At 43.9% G+C, this 18152-nt stretch overlaps 1 protein-coding gene across 1 annotated transcript in view; it reads right to left on the bottom strand.

The window, feature by feature from the left end:
• Positions 1 to 1265: 1265 nt before the first annotated feature.
• RRM2B (ribonucleotide reductase regulatory TP53 inducible subunit M2B) overlaps positions 1266 to 18152 on the bottom strand; it is a 36301-nt gene continuing 19414 nt past the window's right edge. Inside the window, exons 6-9 of the mRNA XM_065399179.1 lie at positions 14308 to 14441; positions 8136 to 8240; positions 7363 to 7476; positions 1266 to 1418 (exon numbers count right to left, since the gene is read on the bottom strand). Coding sequence (XP_065255251.1) covers positions 1266 to 1418; positions 7363 to 7476; positions 8136 to 8240; positions 14308 to 14441 — 506 coding nt within the window. The remainder of the gene's footprint in view (positions 1419 to 7362; positions 7477 to 8135; positions 8241 to 14307; positions 14442 to 18152) is intronic.

Below are 18152 nucleotides of genomic sequence, written 5' to 3'. Positions count from 1 at the left end.
AAACATATAGCAGCCATTTAAAAAAAGCCAGTTTTATCCAATGGTCACAACAACATGAGTCAAACAAGTTCTTTATAGTACAGTAACTCCCCATTTAACGTTGTCCCACTTAACGTTGTTTCGTCCCTGCTCAATTAGGGAACATGCTCGTTTAAAGTTGTGCAATGCTCCCTTATAACGTCGTTTGGCTACCTGCTTGTAAGATTCTGTGGAAGAGCAGCGACTTTACAAGGGAGCATTGCACAAGTTCTACTTCTCCGCCTCCTCTCCCTCCCTCCCTCCCAGCGCTTCCCCCACCGCCAAACAGCTGTTTGGAGGCGCTTAGGACTTTCTGGGAGGGAGCGGGAGGAGCAGGGAAGCGCCGCGTCTCCACTTCTCCACCTCCCTCCCAGAAAATCCTAAACGCTGCTAAACAGCTGTTTGGCGGCACTTAGGACTTTCTGGGATGGAGGGGGAGGAGCGGAGACGCAGGGCTTCCCCACTCCTGCCCCTCCCTCCCAGAAAGTCCTAAGCGGGAAGTGCTGGGAGGGAGGGGGAGGAGCAGGGAAGCCCCACGTCTCCACTCCTCCCCCTCCCTCCCAGAAAATCCTAAGCGCCGCTAAACAGCTGTTTGGCGGCACTTAGGACTTTGGGGGGGAAGGGATGTGGCGTGCTCCAGAGAGGAGGTGGAGTGGGGGGGGGGGAGAAAAAGAGGTGGGCTTGGAGTGGAGCGGGGACAGGAAGAGGCGGGCCTGGAGCATTCCCGGCAAAATCCGAGCCTGTTCTCCAGGGAAGCTGCCGCTGCTGCTGCAAAGGTGCTTCCCAGCCAGGGTACTTCCCAACCACAGTACAGTACTGTACAATATACAGTACAATACCTTTTGTCTGACCCAAAAAAATTTCCTTGGCACCTAACCCCCGCATTTACATTAAATCTTATGGGACAATTGGATTCGTTTAACATTGTTTCACTTAAAGTTGCATTTTTCAGGAAAATAACTACAACGTTAAGTGAGGAGTTACTGTATATCCCTTTAAGAAGCTGTATGAATTTCTAAGAGGACCTTTTTACAGGGTGCAATGCAAAAAGGTATTTACATTATAGGTTATAACCTACATATTGTATTGCTAAATTACAGTCTATTCAAGTGTAAATTTATAACTTCACACAAAGTAGGAAGCCAGAAAAAAAAATCCTAGTAGACTTCAGAAGAAATACATAAAACTTTCCAACAAGAAGTGAGATGGGGGAGTGGGAAAAAGTCAAGATGCTCTCTGAAGAGAGATTAGAAATCTGCATCCAGAGTGAAAACATTGTCTGTTGTTTCTGCCATAACTGCAAAGCGCTGATACTCTGAAACCCGCTTCTCAAAGAAATTTGTTTTTCCTTCCAGTGAAATATTCTCCATGAAATCAAAAGGGTTTTCTGCTTGAAAGACCTGAAAGCAAACTTTATTAAATTGGAGTTCCTGAAATGACAACATGATGCTCCTATGAATTCCCACATGAATAATCCACAAAATGATGTTACTTACCTGTAACTGTGGGTTCTTCGAGATGGGTGATCCTCATGTGTATTCCACACATGGGTACACGTGTGCTCCATGTGCCTGAAACTGGAGATCTGTAGCAAGTAGTGTCCGTTGGTCAATGCATGCACAGTTGCTCTCCTTGTGCTTCAAACCGAGGGTGGTTTGGACAGACACCTTTCCAGTTCCTTCTCTTACCATGAATTAGATAACATCTGAAGCAGAGGGGAAGGAGAGCGGGTACTGAAATGCAGATAGGGACCACACATCTCAAAGAACCTCCAGTTAAAGGTAGGTAACTTCCATTTCTTCTTCAAGTGCTGGTCCCTATATATATTCCACACATGAGTGACTGGTAAGCAGTATTCAAACAGGAGGAAAGTGTGAGGATGCAGTTGGTATGGATATCTGTAACACTATTGTGCCCACAGCTGCATCTGCCATGGAAGCCTGGCCTAGAGCAAAATGCTTTGTAAAGTTGTGGCTGGATCCCCAGATAGCCGCTTTACAAACGTCCAGCATTGATACAGCTCAAAGAGATGCCACTGAGGTTGCTTGTGCTCTCATAAAGTAGGCCCTCATACCCGTCTGGGTGAGTTACATGTGCCAACTGATGAGACAGGATAATGCATCCAGAGATCCACTTAATGAGTCACCGGGTCAATAATATTTGTCCTTGTGAGCACTCTGTTATGGCGACAAATATTCTTGGTGTTTTCCCATTCAGTTTCATTCTCTGCAGATAAAAGACCAAGGCCTATTTGACATTCAGGGAGTGCAGTCTTTTTTGTTTGTTTGTTTGTTTGTTTGTTCGCTGAAAACATGAGGTTTTGGGAATAATATTGGTAAGTGAATAAGTTTGTTCATGTGAAACTCTGAAATAAAGACAGACTTTCTCTGTGATATATGGTGTACGGCGGATCAGCCATGAGAGCGCCCCGTTCATTCACCCGTCTGGCTGACTTGATGGCAAATAAGAAGGCAACCTTCATGGAAAGGCATGACGTGGAACATATGACCATCATTTTGAAGGTAAGAGCTGAGAGTACCAAGCTGAGGTCCCATGTACTGTGGGTACTGTCACTGGTGGGAAGGTCCTAATGAGTCCTTTGAGGAATCAAATTGTGGCAGGGTGAGTAAAGATAATGTGGCTTTTCACTGGATGAGGGAAGGCACTGACTGCTGCCAGGTGGACTTTCAGCTAGCCAATGGAAAAACCTGACATCTTGAGGGACTGGAGATAGTCTAAAATGGCAGTGATACCTGCCAATTCTGGTGAACGCTGTTTTCATTGTGACTAGATAAAGAAATGCCTCCATTTAGCTAGAGAGCATTTTCTAGTGGAGATTTTTCTGCTGCGATTGAGAATAGTTCAGATGGCCTCTGAATATGAACGTTTTAGGTATGATGATCCAAATACCAGGCCATGAGATGAAGAGGGTCTGGGTTGCAATCTCTGATCCTGCCCTTCTCCTGATCCAGAAAAGATCGTATATAGGTAGGAGGATGGGATGACGTTCATAGGAAGTCCAGAAGCAAAAATGTCTGGGCCAATTGGATACGATGAGGATAACCTTGGCCCTGTTGTGGCGAATTTTCTATAGAACCTGAGGTAGTGGGGGATGGGAGGAAAGACGTACCTTAGATGGTCAGTCCAGGATAACAGAAGGGCATCACCCTTTGAGTCTCAGCCTAATGTTGCTCTGCAACTGTAGAGATTGAATTTCTTGTTTGTCTGGGAAACAGGTCCCAATATGGTGTTTCCCACTGGGTGAAGATTTCAGTCAAGACTGAATTGTGTATTTCTCACTCACGGTCTGCAGAGAAGTGCCTGCTGAGATTTTCTGCCAGTCTTCTGCACACCTGGTAAGTATGTCACCAACAGCAAGATGCTCTTCTTGATGCACCAGTCTCATAAATTCACTGCCTCTATACACAGAGGAAGAGATCTCACTCCAGCCTGTTTGTTTACACAAAGGACGGTCAATCATGTTGTCTGACATTAGCTGGATATGACGGAACCATATGAGGGGGAGGAATGCATTACAGGCAAGGTGAACTGCCCTCCTCTCCAGTACATTTATATGCATTCTGGCCTCACATGGGAACTATGTGCATTGTGCAGTGTGACTGTACATGGTGGCTCCCCATCTTATGAGGGATGCCTCTATGATTATGGTTGCGTCCAGTATGGGTGGAAGAAAGGGGATTCCCGCTCACATCTATCTATCTATCTAGTCCGGTTTTGTCCACCATACAAGAAAGGCTCTGACCTTTACAGTATTGTTATCCTGGTATTCATGTTGTCCTTGTCCGGTGAATAAACAGACCAAAACCAGGCCTGCAGGCAACAGAGATGGAGTCTAGCGAATGATGTTAAATACACTCATGCAGCCATGCGGCTTAGTAGGGAAAAACACACTCCTCAATGTAGTGTGAGGTCTAAGAGTGACTGCTCATGGCCTCAAATCTGCTTAAAGGGAGATAGCCTTTACTGAGGACGAGTCTAAGGTCAGTCCTATGAATTCTACAGTGTTTGTGGGAGTGAAATTTTCTTTATTTATACAGACCCCCAATGTCATCAGAAATGGAGCAAGGACAGGGTTGCCAACTGGGCTTCCTGACTTGTTCAGCATGTTACTAGCCAGTCATGCAGATATGGGAAGATGGCGTAGCTGTTGTGCCTCATCTGGGCCACCACTGAGATGACTTTCGTAAAGACCTTGGGTGCGGTCACCAGCCCATATGGGAGTACTCTAAACTGGTAGTGCTCTTGTCCTACCATGAATCTTAGAAAGCTTCTGTGGTACCAGTGAATATCCACATGAAAGTAAATATCTTTCATGTTGAGGGCTGCAAACTATGCGTTCTTCTCCAGAGAGGGAATTATTGATGCCAGTATTACCATGTGAATTTTGACTTGTGAATAAAGACATTTAATTGGCATAGATCAAGAATTGGTCTCCATCCTCCATATTTCTTGGGAACTATGAAATATGAGGAGTAGACCCTCTTCCCTCGATGTTGGGATGGCACCTGTTCTATGGTGCCTCTCTGAAAGACAAAATTCACCTCCTGATGAAGGATCTTCTCGCGAGAGTGGTCCCTGAGAAGATGATTTGTGATAGGGAGGTGAGACAAACTATATTGCCTAACTGGCATAGATGATCTCTAATACCCACTTGTTTGTTGTTATTGCCCTCCAGTTGTGTTTGAAGTGGGTAGCAGCCACCAAATGTCTGCGGGGCAGTACGGCATGGCATCAATATCAGCATGTGATTCTCAACGAAACTCTTGGATAATGGGTGAGGGTAGACAGTGGTTGCAGAGTCAGAGGAAGTTGTATACCTGGATCTTTGAACCTTCTGTCATTTGCGAGGTGATTTGTGAGGGCACTGGTGATAAAGAGCCGGGGGGGGGGAAGAGAGATTTGGGGCTGTAGGTTTGCTTGTGGTGCTCTCTCTTCAGGGCCAGGGTATAAATCTCCAGGAAGCAGAGAGTTGTTCTAGAGTCCTTAAGAGAGCATAGTGTAGCTATAGGGCTAACCTGCTGACTCATTGCTCTTCTTACTGAAGAGATTATACTCAAAAGGCAAATCCTCAGTGGTATTCTGGACCTCTGTGGAGAACTAAGATGAGCTAAACCATGATTCGTGCCTCATGACTGGCTGGGGTGATGGGTCTAGATAAGTGGTCCCCAAACTTTTCAGGGTCATGCCTCCCTTACCCCTGTCTGTGCCCCAACCCCAGAGCCAGGAACGGTTCTGTCCGGGCTTGTCTCCCTTGGGGAGAAGGGTCCCCTGGAGCACTCAATTTATCCAAGGAAAAGGTGGGCTCCTGTTCTACCCGTGGTGCCAGCGGCACCAATGGAAGAATTCTCTAACTTGTGGATGCAGTGGGGGACGATCTTCTTTTCCTCAAGGTGTTTTTTCCTGACACTGAAATGTCTCTAAAAAGGACCAGGCCCAACAGCAGAGGAGATTATGAATAGAGCTGAGCAAAAATATGTTCCAGAGAGGTAAAGGTTTCAGTTCTTCCTGGAGTTCAAGGAGTCCCTGAGGTGGGGACCAATGGATCTGGGGCCGGGCCTCCAATACTCTTGAACTCAGAGTGTGCCGGAATCACTGACTCCCAGGTGTACAGTGTAAAGCTCTCAGACACGGCCAATCTGTCCTGGGGGAAGGAGTTGAAACCAGAACTGTTAGATCCTTCTTCCTTTGCACCTTTCCTTCTTGGACACGTTTGTGCAGACCTAATCCCTAAGGACCAGCGAATGAGGACTTACCTGACTTAGACCAACACGGGAAGGGATCCTTTTTCATAGAGGCAAATCTGGATAGAGATCTCTCTTTATGCCTATACTTATGTTCCCTACTCTTATGAGAAGTTTATTATGCTTAATTTTTTAAACCCCTAGTCCAGAGCTTGTACCCAGCAGGGGCACAACTCGCAACAAGGCCACTATACTGAGGTTCTCCCCAGCCTGCATCTGAATGGGGTCTTATGGCCAGCTCCATGAGATGCTTCCACAGATGGAGGTCTCATCCCTCACAGGTTTGAGTGAGCCTCCCCAAGTCAGTAAAGGAAGCGCTAGTGTTCATTGATGAAGCAGAAGGAACCAGGGCGGGAGATACAGTTCTTAAACTCTGGGACTCTTGGCATAGTCCTTTTCCACGGGGAGAAGCTCCGGAGAACTAAACAAATTATACTAGCTATGAAAATACTAACACACTTAAACACTAGGTCTAAACTTACTAAAAACTATTTACAATATATAATTACAGATATTGTAAGTAGAGGAAGATCAATGCGGACACAAAGAAGTCAAACTAGGCAGTGGTAAGAAGGAATTGGAAAGGCATTGGTCCGTGCCACCCTTTATGCCCTCAGTTTGAAGCATGAGGAGAGCAACTGCAAATGTGAGGACCAACAGACGCTACTTACTACAAATCTCCCATCTCAGGCGCTGGAAGCACATGCGTGCCCATGTGTGGAATTCACATAGGGACCAGCACTCGAAGCAGCAGCACCCACTTACTGGTAACATCCCTTGGTAAAAATAAAGCAGGAATTCTCCAGCTTCTCATAGGTAATATCTAGACTGGGTCTCCCCTCCTCAACCCACCAACCCTGGCAACCAGCACTCAGCAAGGGAGCATGAAATATCTCAGGAAACAAGATATTAGAATAGACTTGGCTCTCACTCCACTAAAGCAGTGCAATATAAACGTTTACTTTTCACACCCTGAGAGAGCCACTCTACCCTATATATTGATTAATGTTTTTTTACTTGGGGTTTGTACCATGAATGCATCCAGCACAAAAAACTCTACGCAACTCTTAACTTATTTTCAGAGGTTCACTTCTTTCTGTGTGTAATTAAAGGATTTATCCTCAGGAAGTTCTCCTGTCAGCATTATTAATAGATCTGTTTTCCTCAGAGTAACAGTATTTTTCAAAGGTCACTTGCTTCCATCTAAGCAAATTCAGCGTTATATTGACCACCCAAGAGATGGGCATGCTAATCTGTTAACCTTGTGCAATGAATATAAATGATTCTACTTCATTATAGCCTCGTAGAATCAGAACACCTGAATGCAACACACACTTCCAATTAAATCCAAGTAGTAATTACAGGGCAACCCTGGCCAGAGAAACAATGGTTTCCTCTGTTTCAAATAATGAAATCTGTATATTGACATTGTTCTCTGTGTGAGATACAGCAGAACGCATAAGTACAGCATGGGTGCGATACCCACACCTGTGGTAAATTAGTGCAGCGCACAAACAACTTTGCTTGGCCATTTTAACAGGCCAATATTTCTTGGAAGTGTCATCTCTCTCAACTTTCTTACCTTAGAGAACCCAAGTTCTGTCAGTAACCGGTCTGCCACAAATTCAATATACCGTTTCATCAAAGTGCAATTCATTCCAATCAGCCCTACTGGTAAAGCCTCTGTTAAAAACTCCTGGAGTAAAACACAACAGTGACATTTAAAGAAGGGACAGTGCAACTTAAGGGGAACAAATAGTATTTACTTGGTGGTGGTATATCGTTTGTGATGTTTCTATGAAATCAGACCCAGAGGTTGTTTACAACTTAAATAACTTGCATCACAAAAAACACAGCAAATGTCTCCTGTTTTGATCAGCTCTTTGCAACTTTCTATGTTTAATATTTATTTTGTGAAAGAGTCAGTGAGAATTTTCACTGGTGTTTTTACTATGTGACCGATCCAATTCTCACTAACAATCAATGCAAGTTTTGCCGTTGAATTCAAGGGGAGCAGGATCAGATCCTATGTGTAGCAACAACAACAACAACAAAATCTTACCTGTAAGTAAATGTGACTGAACATGAAAGAGAAAATCCACCTGTGGTGGCGTTAGCTTTTACTAATCACTTGGCTAGTACTGTCAAAAATCATCTCTGCCTTCTATTCTGTGACAAGCAAGAGTACCAAGAGATTGATTGTAGGTGGTGTTTTGGAATTTTACAGTGATTCACATGTGTGGACCAGTCATTTATTAGGAATTCCGGAAATTCTACTACAGCATCACCTTCTTTACGCATGAAAATCCTCTTGTGCCATCAGTGACACTGTACCGATCAGTCTTGTCTGCTCACCTGCTCAATTTCAACTGCATTAACAATGATCTCCTTGACCCTCTCTTCTGAAGGCTTGTTTACTAAATAATGAAATATTAGGCAAGCAAAGTCACAGTGCAGACCCTGAAATACAAAAGAATGAAAGAAGTTTAGTTTCTCCTGCCCCTCATGATTTGCTATTTAAAGCCTTGTACTGATAATTGTGTCTCTGATAGGAATAAGCTTCCTAACTTGCTGCTTCATGGCAATCAGGGTGGATAAAAATCAATGATTTAAAAAAAAAAAAAAATCAGAAAAATCGGTTTTTATTTAAATCGGATTTTTTTGATAAAATGCTTTTTGAGGAAAAAACCTATCTAAAGATAGTTTTAATTAAGATACATTATAGCTCAAAGATATCTCATCATGGAATAGAGATTATAAATTCTAATTCTATACTATGAGACAATATATTCATGTAATGTTTAAGAAAAGGTTTGTAAATGAGTTCCAATAGTTCATGGAATAGGGACCCAATCTTATGGAGTTCCAAGGGCTTCTGTATATATTATTTAGGTTAATCTTTCTATCTACCCAATGGGACTCAGTGCTCAGTCTAGAACAGTGGTCTCCAAAGTGGGGTGTGTGCACCCCAGGGGGTGTGCAAGAGGATCCTTGGGGGTGCACGGCAGGAGGAGCGGCTTTTTTTTTTTTTTTGCTTCGGCGCGGCAGGGGGTGCGTGCTCAAAAAAGTTTGGAGACCACTGGTCTAGAAGATACCATCAGAGATGCTTAGTTTTGTAGTTCTCAAACTGTGGATTTGTGTCTCCAGAGATAACATGCTCGTTAACAGCAAAAATGATAAATAATATCTATAGGTGAGAAATAACAGACCTCAACCCTATTGTCCCTCTGCAAATTTGTGTACACAGAGTCAATCCCTTACCTCTCTAAAAGTGAAAAGTTTCAAAAAGTTCAATGAATAGAAAATTGTTGGGAGCGGAATATATCTGGACAAGGAGAAGTCTGGAGACAAATGCGAGAAGGGAGGGACAGGCAGTAGAAACAAAAGTGAAACTGTTTGAGCAGCATATTCCAGAAGTCTTGAGGTCTTTCTGAGTGTAGCCTTCATTAATTTGAGATCTACCATGCCATTCTCTTACTAGAAGGGAAAACCTATAATGGCAGAAGGCAGTAAAAGAGACCCAGTTTGGGAATATTTTAATGAAGTTCCGCTACCTGTGAGTAAGACAGGCATGCATGCAAAATACAAACAGTGCAACAAAGAAATGCAAGGCCTGGTTGCCCAAATGAAACATCATGAGAAGTGTTCCTCCTCAGGAGGAAGCTGCGTTGAAGATGATGAAAAGAACATGTCTGAACATGCAGGATCTTCGGGTTGGTAAAGTTTTTTATTTCATACTTCTTTCTTAAGGACTGCCTGTCTTCCTTCTGGACTATTCTTGAATTCTCATGTTTGAGCAAAAAATATAGTTGTTACTCTATGATACTATCATTTTAGATGCATTTAAACTGTAGTGTGTACCGTCTAAAAATGAAACCTACATCTACCTCTGAGTTGTGAGGAATATGTATTAAGGTTATAACAACCAACAAGAATGCACTTTTATCTAGAAATCCATGATTAAATCGAGTCTTCCTGACTAGTGATTTAAATCATGATTTAAATCACTAATTTGATTTAAATCAAATCCACCCTGATGGCAACGTTGATGTAATTGTATTTCTCAAAACTTAAAAGGGCACTCATTTATACTGGACAGAAATTATGTAATCATGTTATAGCATCAGACATTGGAAGTAGATTTGTGAACACTCATGGTTTCAAGATATTTTAATTATCTTTACAGTAACTCCTCACTTAAAGTCGTCCCGATTAACGTTGTTACGTTGCTGATTAATCAGAGAACATGTTAGTTTGAAGTTGCGCGATGCTCCCTTATAACGTTGTTTGGCAGCCGCCTGCTTTGTCCACCGCTTGCAGAAAGAGCAGCCCATTGCAGCTGGCTCGTGGGGGCTTGGAACCAGGGTGGACTGGCAGACCCCCATCAGCTCCCCACTCCCCTAAGATCTCTGTGCAGTTCAGCTGTCCCTCCCCACCACTGCCATGTGCGCCAACTTTTCGCGGTGCCGGTGGGTGCTCAACCCTCCTCTGCCACCGGCACTGACTCCACCCCTGCCCCGCCCCCATTCCAACACCTTCCCCAAAGTCCCCGCTCCAACTCTGCCCCCTCCCTGCCCCTATTGGACTCCTCCCCAAATCCCTGCCCCAGCCCCACCTCTTCCCCGAGCACGCTGCATTCCCCCTCCCTCCCAGCGCTTGCTGCTGCGAAATAGCTGTTTCGCGGCAGGAAGCGCAGGGAGCTTGGGGGGAAGCGGAGCCACAGGGCACTCAGGGGAGGAGGTGGAGGCGAGCTGGGGCGGGGGGAGGGGAGACAGCTGCCCACCAATTTTTCCCCATGGGTGCTTCAGCCCCGGAGCACCCAGGGAGTTGGCGCCTATGGCTCCTGCCCTCTGCCTTGGAGCTGCTCCCAGGAGTCTCCTGCTTGCTGTGCAGGGGTGGGGAAAAAGGGGTGCTAATGTCAGGGTGTCCCCCTCACCCCTGCACCCCGCTTACCCCATCTCCATAGAGCAGGGGAAGGACATGACAGGGCTCAGGATGGAGGGAGCTTGCTACCAGCAGTTGCTGTCTCAACTTGCTGATCTATTTTAAAAGGCAATGTACTTAGAGTGGGGTCAGTGTACTTAAAAGGGCAATGCCCATCTCTCTCTCTCACACACACACACACACACACACACAGGGTGTGTGTCTCTGTCTCTCATGCTGTCTCCCCTCCCTCCATCTGTGCTGCCTTGTAGAATGTGAGGCTACATTAACAACAACGTGTTAACCCTTGAGGGCTCAGCCGAGTGCTAGTTCATCATTCAGCACTAAGGCATTCCCTGGGAAATATTCCACCCTCTGACTCCACCACTTCAACCAAGCTTCACAATCATCATTGCTGTGTACCAGTATTAAATTATTTGTTTAAAACTTATACTGTGTGTACATGTGATATATATAGTCTTTTGTCTGGTGAAAAAAATTTCCCCCCCCCCCCCATTTACATTAATTCTTATGGGGAAATTAGAATCGCTTAACATCGTTTCGCTTAAAGTCAAATTTTTCAGGAACATAACTACAATGTTAAGCGAGAAGTTACTGTATTAAGATTTTTTCCTCCTCTCACGTGCCCTCCAAGCTCTTGCAGAAAAGAGGAGGTTAATTTAACAAAACAAGTTCCATTACTGAGATCAAATCTAAAACTGAAAAATACTTTTTCATGCAACATGCAGTTAGTGTGTAGGTCTCGTTGCCCCAAGATTTCATCAAGGACATTAAGACTCAAAATAGAAGAGGATTGGATAGAATATGGACAATAAGAAAACCCAGAGTGACAACAGTGAAGATGAAAACAAATCAGCCAACCAAGAGTTTTGGAAAAGTTATAAACCCTCATAAGCCAACCTCGAATGGGCATTAGAAATAAAATTCCCAGAGTAAAATTTCTTTCTTAACTGCCTGCTGCAGGATTTCTTGCACATTCCTTTGGTTCCACAGTTGCTGCCCACTGTCAGAGAGAGAATACTGCACTAGATGGACCACTAGCCTGAGCCAGTCTGGTACTTCCATTATGTTACCTGATATTTTAGTAGGATTTTGGCTAATTTTTTAAATCTGTGGCTCTCCCGCTTAAAAGAGAATGACTGCTTGTGCATTCCCCAAATAACCATGCATTAGGTGGTGCCCACAATCCGTCTAACCCAGATTCATCAGAAAACAATTTACATTTTCTTTTCTTTACAGGATTTTTATATTGCTGTTTTATCATTTTAGTTTTGTGCTGAGCCTCTCTCAATACAGATGCCTTGTGCATTTTGTACTTTTATTGCAATAACTACCTATTTAGTTACAATTATGCCATTGGAAATTGAACTGGAAAACTGTGGGGGGTTTTTGGTGCTGAATGACATGCCACAAAAGGGCAGTTAGACTTATTGTATTTAGCATCCTAGATCACATTAACCTGAAAGTGAGTTTTATAGAAAACTTCTGCTGAAAACCACACACATATTGATTGCATGAAAAAGGTTACAATGACTTCTAGGAATAGAAAATGAAACTGGATCTTATTAGTGGACATGAAGTAGAATTTATTTTCCAAAGCATTAAAGTTGCCTCAAGCCTGAGCCATACATTGCTTTATTTTCCAGTCCTATCATGTACTTCAACAATTCTATCATCATAATATAGCTTCCTTCTAAATTAAAGTAAATGAGAGCTACTGGCTATTTTCCCTTGTGATGGAATCCTTTACCATTTTAAGCCAATGCCAGTAGATTCAATCATTGCTATGTTTATCTTGCAAATTAATCTGTCCTTCAGGTTCTACAGCGCTCCAGATTTTAAACTTGATGTATGTTTTCTAACAGCACCTTAACTGTGCAGGGCCCCGCCCATGAGGAGCCGTCACTACAAGATGGGGTGAGGAGGGACTAGGAGGATACATGTTACTACAGTAGTTACTACTACTACTACTACTACTACATGTTCAATACCAGAAAGATACTGGCAGGTGCAGCCTTACAAATATATTACAAGCCACTGTACTTTTTAATTTCTTAAGAAATAGTTTAAGTTAAAAAGTGTTCCACCCCAACAGTGTCAGTAATACAGAACAGCAGTTGTTCCACTCCACAAGATATATTTACTGTATGTTACTAGAGGAACAAGAATGGGAACAAGGTCAGCCACTTCAGTAGAAATATCCCCTACACTGGACCAAGCACTGCAGAAGGCCCTGTGCAAGTACTGTGTTCTGTACCTGGAGAGAGCTATAGAAAGGGACAAGGCAACCTGTACCATCCACCACCTGAGTAGTAGAAGCCAGTGCAAAGCCAGCTGCATTCATATACACACTAGGACCCTAGGGTGAGCAGGCTGCACCTCCACTGTAAAGCTAGGGGGCACAGGCTGCACTGTAGAATCCCATGTATGTGGCTACCCCTGGCTGGCAGCGCAGTCCAGTACATGTGCACACCTGCTGCTCTCTGCTGGCTATTTGACTTCTGCTGCCTTCAGTGCTGGAAGCTGAGCACTGTGCTGGCTCAAGTCTGCTCTCTCCCATTATTCACCATCACTTTGTTTCTTGTGCCATGTGTCTCCAGTTCATTCCTTGCTCATACTGTGAATTAGGATTTTTTTTCATCTTAGTTCTTTTCCTTTTAAGATGATTTAGGTGAATAGCTTTATTCAGGATGTTGATTATTCTTGCCTAGGAACAAGGTGGTATTTAAGCTCTCCTACATTCATTTAACATCTGCCCAGTGGTAATTTATTTCTCAACCCTGTTCCTACGCCTTCTCCCTTAAAACATGTTCTAAAAATAGCCTACTCCCTCACAGGATTTCAGTGCTCCTGCAGTTCCCAGTAATGTCAAGGTTTGCAGACTCGGGGCTACGTGCTGCACTGTGGAAGGGTGCCCACCAGCAGAGAGGGCAGGTCTTACTGGTGCTGCCACCATCCACTGCCTGCATAACTGCCTCAGCCGAGCTATGGCTGAACGTGTGAGAGGATACTGTGGTTGTGGCTTAAAGTTAATGGACAGGTCAACCAGTTCCTTCCCCCAGTCAAGATGCTGCACCTGTCCACGTGACAAGCTCTGGAAGAATCCTACTATGTATGTCAGGGTAGGCTGGGTTTCAGAGAACTGACTCAGGCCTGTGCCCTCTTCCAGCCCCATCAGCAGTAACATGTCAAAACAGCTCCGTCTTGCCAGCAACACACCCTCTCTGCCCTGCTGGATTTCCCCTTTCTTCACTGGTGTTTGCACTCCCCCACCTTCTGCATCCACTTACCTGCTTTCTCCCTTTTCCCCAGTGAAAACCCACCTTTTCAGCACCTGACGCAATTCTCTTTTTCCTCTCCCACAGCTGCTGACAGAGGTGGATGAAGTATTGCCCTTATTGGCATGGCTATGAGGCTCTGCTCAAAGTGTGTGTGGGCAGCAGCTCTAGAGGGAGAGGGGAACACGCAGAAAAAATTGTGCCTCTCCCCTCTGGCCTGCGGATTCACTGAGAGCCCAGCCACCCACTACTCTCAGCTAGAGGAACACTCTACCCCCAAACAAATGTAACGTTCCACATATTACCTCATCTCGGCTAATGAGCTCGTTGGAGAATGTCAGTCCAGGCATCAGACCCCTCTTCTTCAGCCAAAATATAGCAGCAAAAGAACCTGAGAAGAAGATCCCTTCCACTGCGGCAAAGGCAACCACTCTCTCCCCTGTTTAATACAATACACTGGAAATTAAGACTCAGAAAAATCAAATTTGCTTCTAGTTTGTCAGGTGTGCAGCTTACATTAGACACATTGATACTGAACAGCACTAAATCATCATCCACTTAGGTACCATATTTATATTTCATCACATAGGATCCCACAGCATGCACGTACGTGCACACATCATCATTTACCCACCAATGAAATGCAACCACATTTGGGGTGAAATAGGACAGCTATTAAAAGTGTTCAACACACAACAGTTTAGACCAGGAAGAGAGGAAAAATAGCACATCCAATTGAAAGTAAAAGGGGCATTTCGGAAGGAAGAATTTAATTGCCCAAACTGAAATCTGGTCAGGATGTCAGGCCTAATACCCCTGTTCCTCTTAGTAGAAGGTGGTTGTGACTAGTTGACAAGATTGGGAGATGCAGACTTCCTGTGTGAGCCTAACCTGTCTGGCTCTCAGGTTCCTACATAAACGGGAAAGTAGTCTCCTACCTGATAGAGGCAAGACAGGATGCAATTCATTAAGATTTGTAAAGTACTCGGCTTTCTACAGCTTCTTCCATCTAGGAAGTTAGAGCATTATTCTTCTGACTCTTGTAAAAATAGCTGAAAATCTTTAATGACCACAAATGATCTGAATCTGTTTTATGCCTTAGCCTAATGACAGCACCTCCCACTGCCTAGTAGCCACTGACTCCACAAAGACTATTGATGTTAACTGCAGAAAAGAGTGCCACCTACTGAATCCCCAAGCACCACTTCCTGCAACATCAGGAGTGCTTCTTGGAGATCTCTCATCCAGGTAATGACTAGCCTAAACCTGTTCAGCCTCTGAGATTTAACAAGTTCACAGCCCAAGGAGTTATAGCTGTGCATGTAAACCCATACACTGAGAGGCTTAAAGGCATTTACCCAGAAAAAAAATCTACACAAGTGCAGGAGATTTAGGATAATCTCAAGAGCAAATACAGCAATACTTAATGATTTGTTATGTTCAAAATTCACCAGAACACTTTAATCTTAAAAAGGCCTAATCAGAGCTGAATTAATGGTGAAATCCTATAAGGCACTGTACTTTGACATCCACATTATCAGCAGATGTATTCACAATTAGAGTCATTACAACTAACGCTAAAGGAATTCATAATCACTGGGCTGAGATTTTTGAAGTCTAACAGAAAAATTTTTAATACATAACTTGGATACAGAAAATTTTATTTTCCTTGTCTCACTTTTTAGAGGTGCTCACTTATAAATGCTCCATTTTAGGAAATATATTCGCATTTGGTACAATGGAAGTGCAAATATTCCTTTTCTATTACTTAATGCTTATGATGGCCAAACAGGCTAATCTCTTCAGCAGCCATTCATCTGAAATGGTTCCGCTGCCTTTTTAGCACATAGGTTTAGTTTGCTGTGCAAGAAGAGATTCTTTTAACTGGTCAATTACTTTCAAAAGTTTTCTCTTTCCAACAGTGGAAGCGAAGGAACCAGAAAGACAAACAATGGAAGTGACTTGGGGAGGTCCACCAAGGTCCCTGCAAGGGGAATGCAGAGCAGAGTGATTATGGACTCCCATGAGGAAAGCTCATGATAAGGACAACCTGCACAATTCTAGTAATCAAGCTGCCTTGCAAACCAATCAGTGGAGCGTATAGCGGGTAAAAGGCACAACAGAGGTGGAATATTTTTTGTAATGGAGCCATCACCCTGCAACGAGCAATGGGGGAATGACTAAAGGAAGAGGGTCTACGACGAGTCTTGAATACCCCTTTAATCACAATAATGTATTTGTAACACATTCTATGCATTAGCTACATGGCATGATGACTCAACTTGTTTTCCACATAGGATAGACCCAAACTTTCCTCCTCACATTCCCTTCCAGCCAAAAATATACACCATAATATTCCTCACGGCATTGCTCTCCTAAGATTTAATCATAAAAGTCTTAGCAAGTTCTCTGGAAAGTGTCCCAGGGCAGGGCTCTTTCACTGGAGATCAAATAGCAGCTTGTCTAAATAAGCAAAATAATCTGTGTATCTGCACTATTAAGATCAGTAAAGTCAGTGTAGAAACCTCAGTTGAGAAGGGCCAACTAGACCGTACTGTGTCATGCATAAGAAACCGGAGCTGAGCCCTCAGTCTGGGGTTACCAATTATGCTCTTGTGAGACCTATTAAGTCATCTAGCCCCATCCCCCACCACTGTGAAATTCCTTGCACTACCTCTTCTAGTGCTTCAGCCAGCCTTGTTTTAAGTAAGTCCCAATTATGGAGCTTCCTCTACTTAAAGCAAGCAGTCAGGGCACTGAGTCCTACAGCGTCCCTGCCAGACTGCCAAGGAGAGCAGAAAGCACTTACCTAGGTACTAGTGGCCTTTGTGAAGGGTGTGTACTGGAAGTTAGGAAGGTACACGCTACAATACATCAATATCAGAGAATGGAATCTGCACCTGCCCCTCAACATCAGAGCTATTGTGGTGCAGGCTAGTGAAGTTGTGATCTCTATGGCCTGGCTCTATTAAGTTTAGGCTAGAAATTAGAAGGTTTCTAAACATCTGAAGAATGAGGTTTTGGAACATCTTCCCACTAGGAGTAGTGGGGCAGACAATCCCGCTAGATTCAAGATAGGGATGTAAATAACGTGTAAAAACAGTAGCCGTATAACGGCTGCCGGGACAGACCCCAGGCACAGGACCCTGGGTGTGCTGGGATGCCAGGCGGCAACCAGGATGCCAAGCGCAGGGATACCGGGTGCGCAAGGATGCCAGGTGGCAGCAGAGTCCCGGGCATGCGGGGCGGCGGCTGGGAGGGACCCCGGGCGGAGTTTAATCATTAACAGAAACCGATAAGCATCAAGCTTATTGGTTAACCGGTTAAACTCTTTCATCTCTAATTCAAGATGATAAATTTATTAACAGGATTATATAACAGAGTTGTCTGTGATAGCAGGGGAGGGGACCCTATGATCCAAGAGATCCCTTCCAGTACTATGTCCCCAAATTCACTCCTGCTGCCTCCCATTGCTGCTGCCATCTCTTCTTCACCCCACCTTGGGCCATCCCTTACTTGGCCTCTCTTCCTCACACTCTACACCCCAGTGCCTTCACGCCCATGTACTCCTCCCCACCAAAGCCCTGCTTCTATAGAAATGCATATTGTATTTTAAAGCATCCTGATGATGTATATAGATAAATATCCACGTCTCCAGAGGTGCAAGGTCTGTGCATTAAACTCTGGCACCTTTGCCCCCTGTGCCCCACACAGATCATTTTAAGAAAAGGACATTTATTTTTCTACTCCAATGAATGGAATGCAGGTGCCATCTGCTGGTTTATTTAGGGGAAGGTCATATGGAGAAAAGAATTAAAAGACAAATAGCATATTTACTGTATTCCTGTAGTTCACGCAGAAGAAATATACTTGACAACTCTAAAAACATACCAGACAATCCTAAAAAATAAGTGTCTTATAAAGCTAACGATTAAATGCAATACCTGATAGTAAAACCCATATAGCAAAATTTCTTGCTGAATGCCTACTGGCTGGCTCTTGCATACTGAAATATGTAATAAAGTTCTTAATATGCTCATTGGAAATCTCAAATCAGGAGTGTCTATTTCTGAATGCGCCTGAAGAAAACGTAATGCAGTTGGGCTAATAGGTTCTTTTCACCCCCTAGCAATCACTTTGTATGCAGAAG

This window comes from Emys orbicularis, chromosome 2, assembly GCF_028017835.1.
Source record: "Emys orbicularis isolate rEmyOrb1 chromosome 2, rEmyOrb1.hap1, whole genome shotgun sequence".
Classification (NCBI taxonomy): Eukaryota; Metazoa; Chordata; order Testudines; family Emydidae; genus Emys; species Emys orbicularis.
Note: the sequence above shows the minus strand (reverse complement) of the source record. Positions and strands in the feature narration are given on the sequence as shown.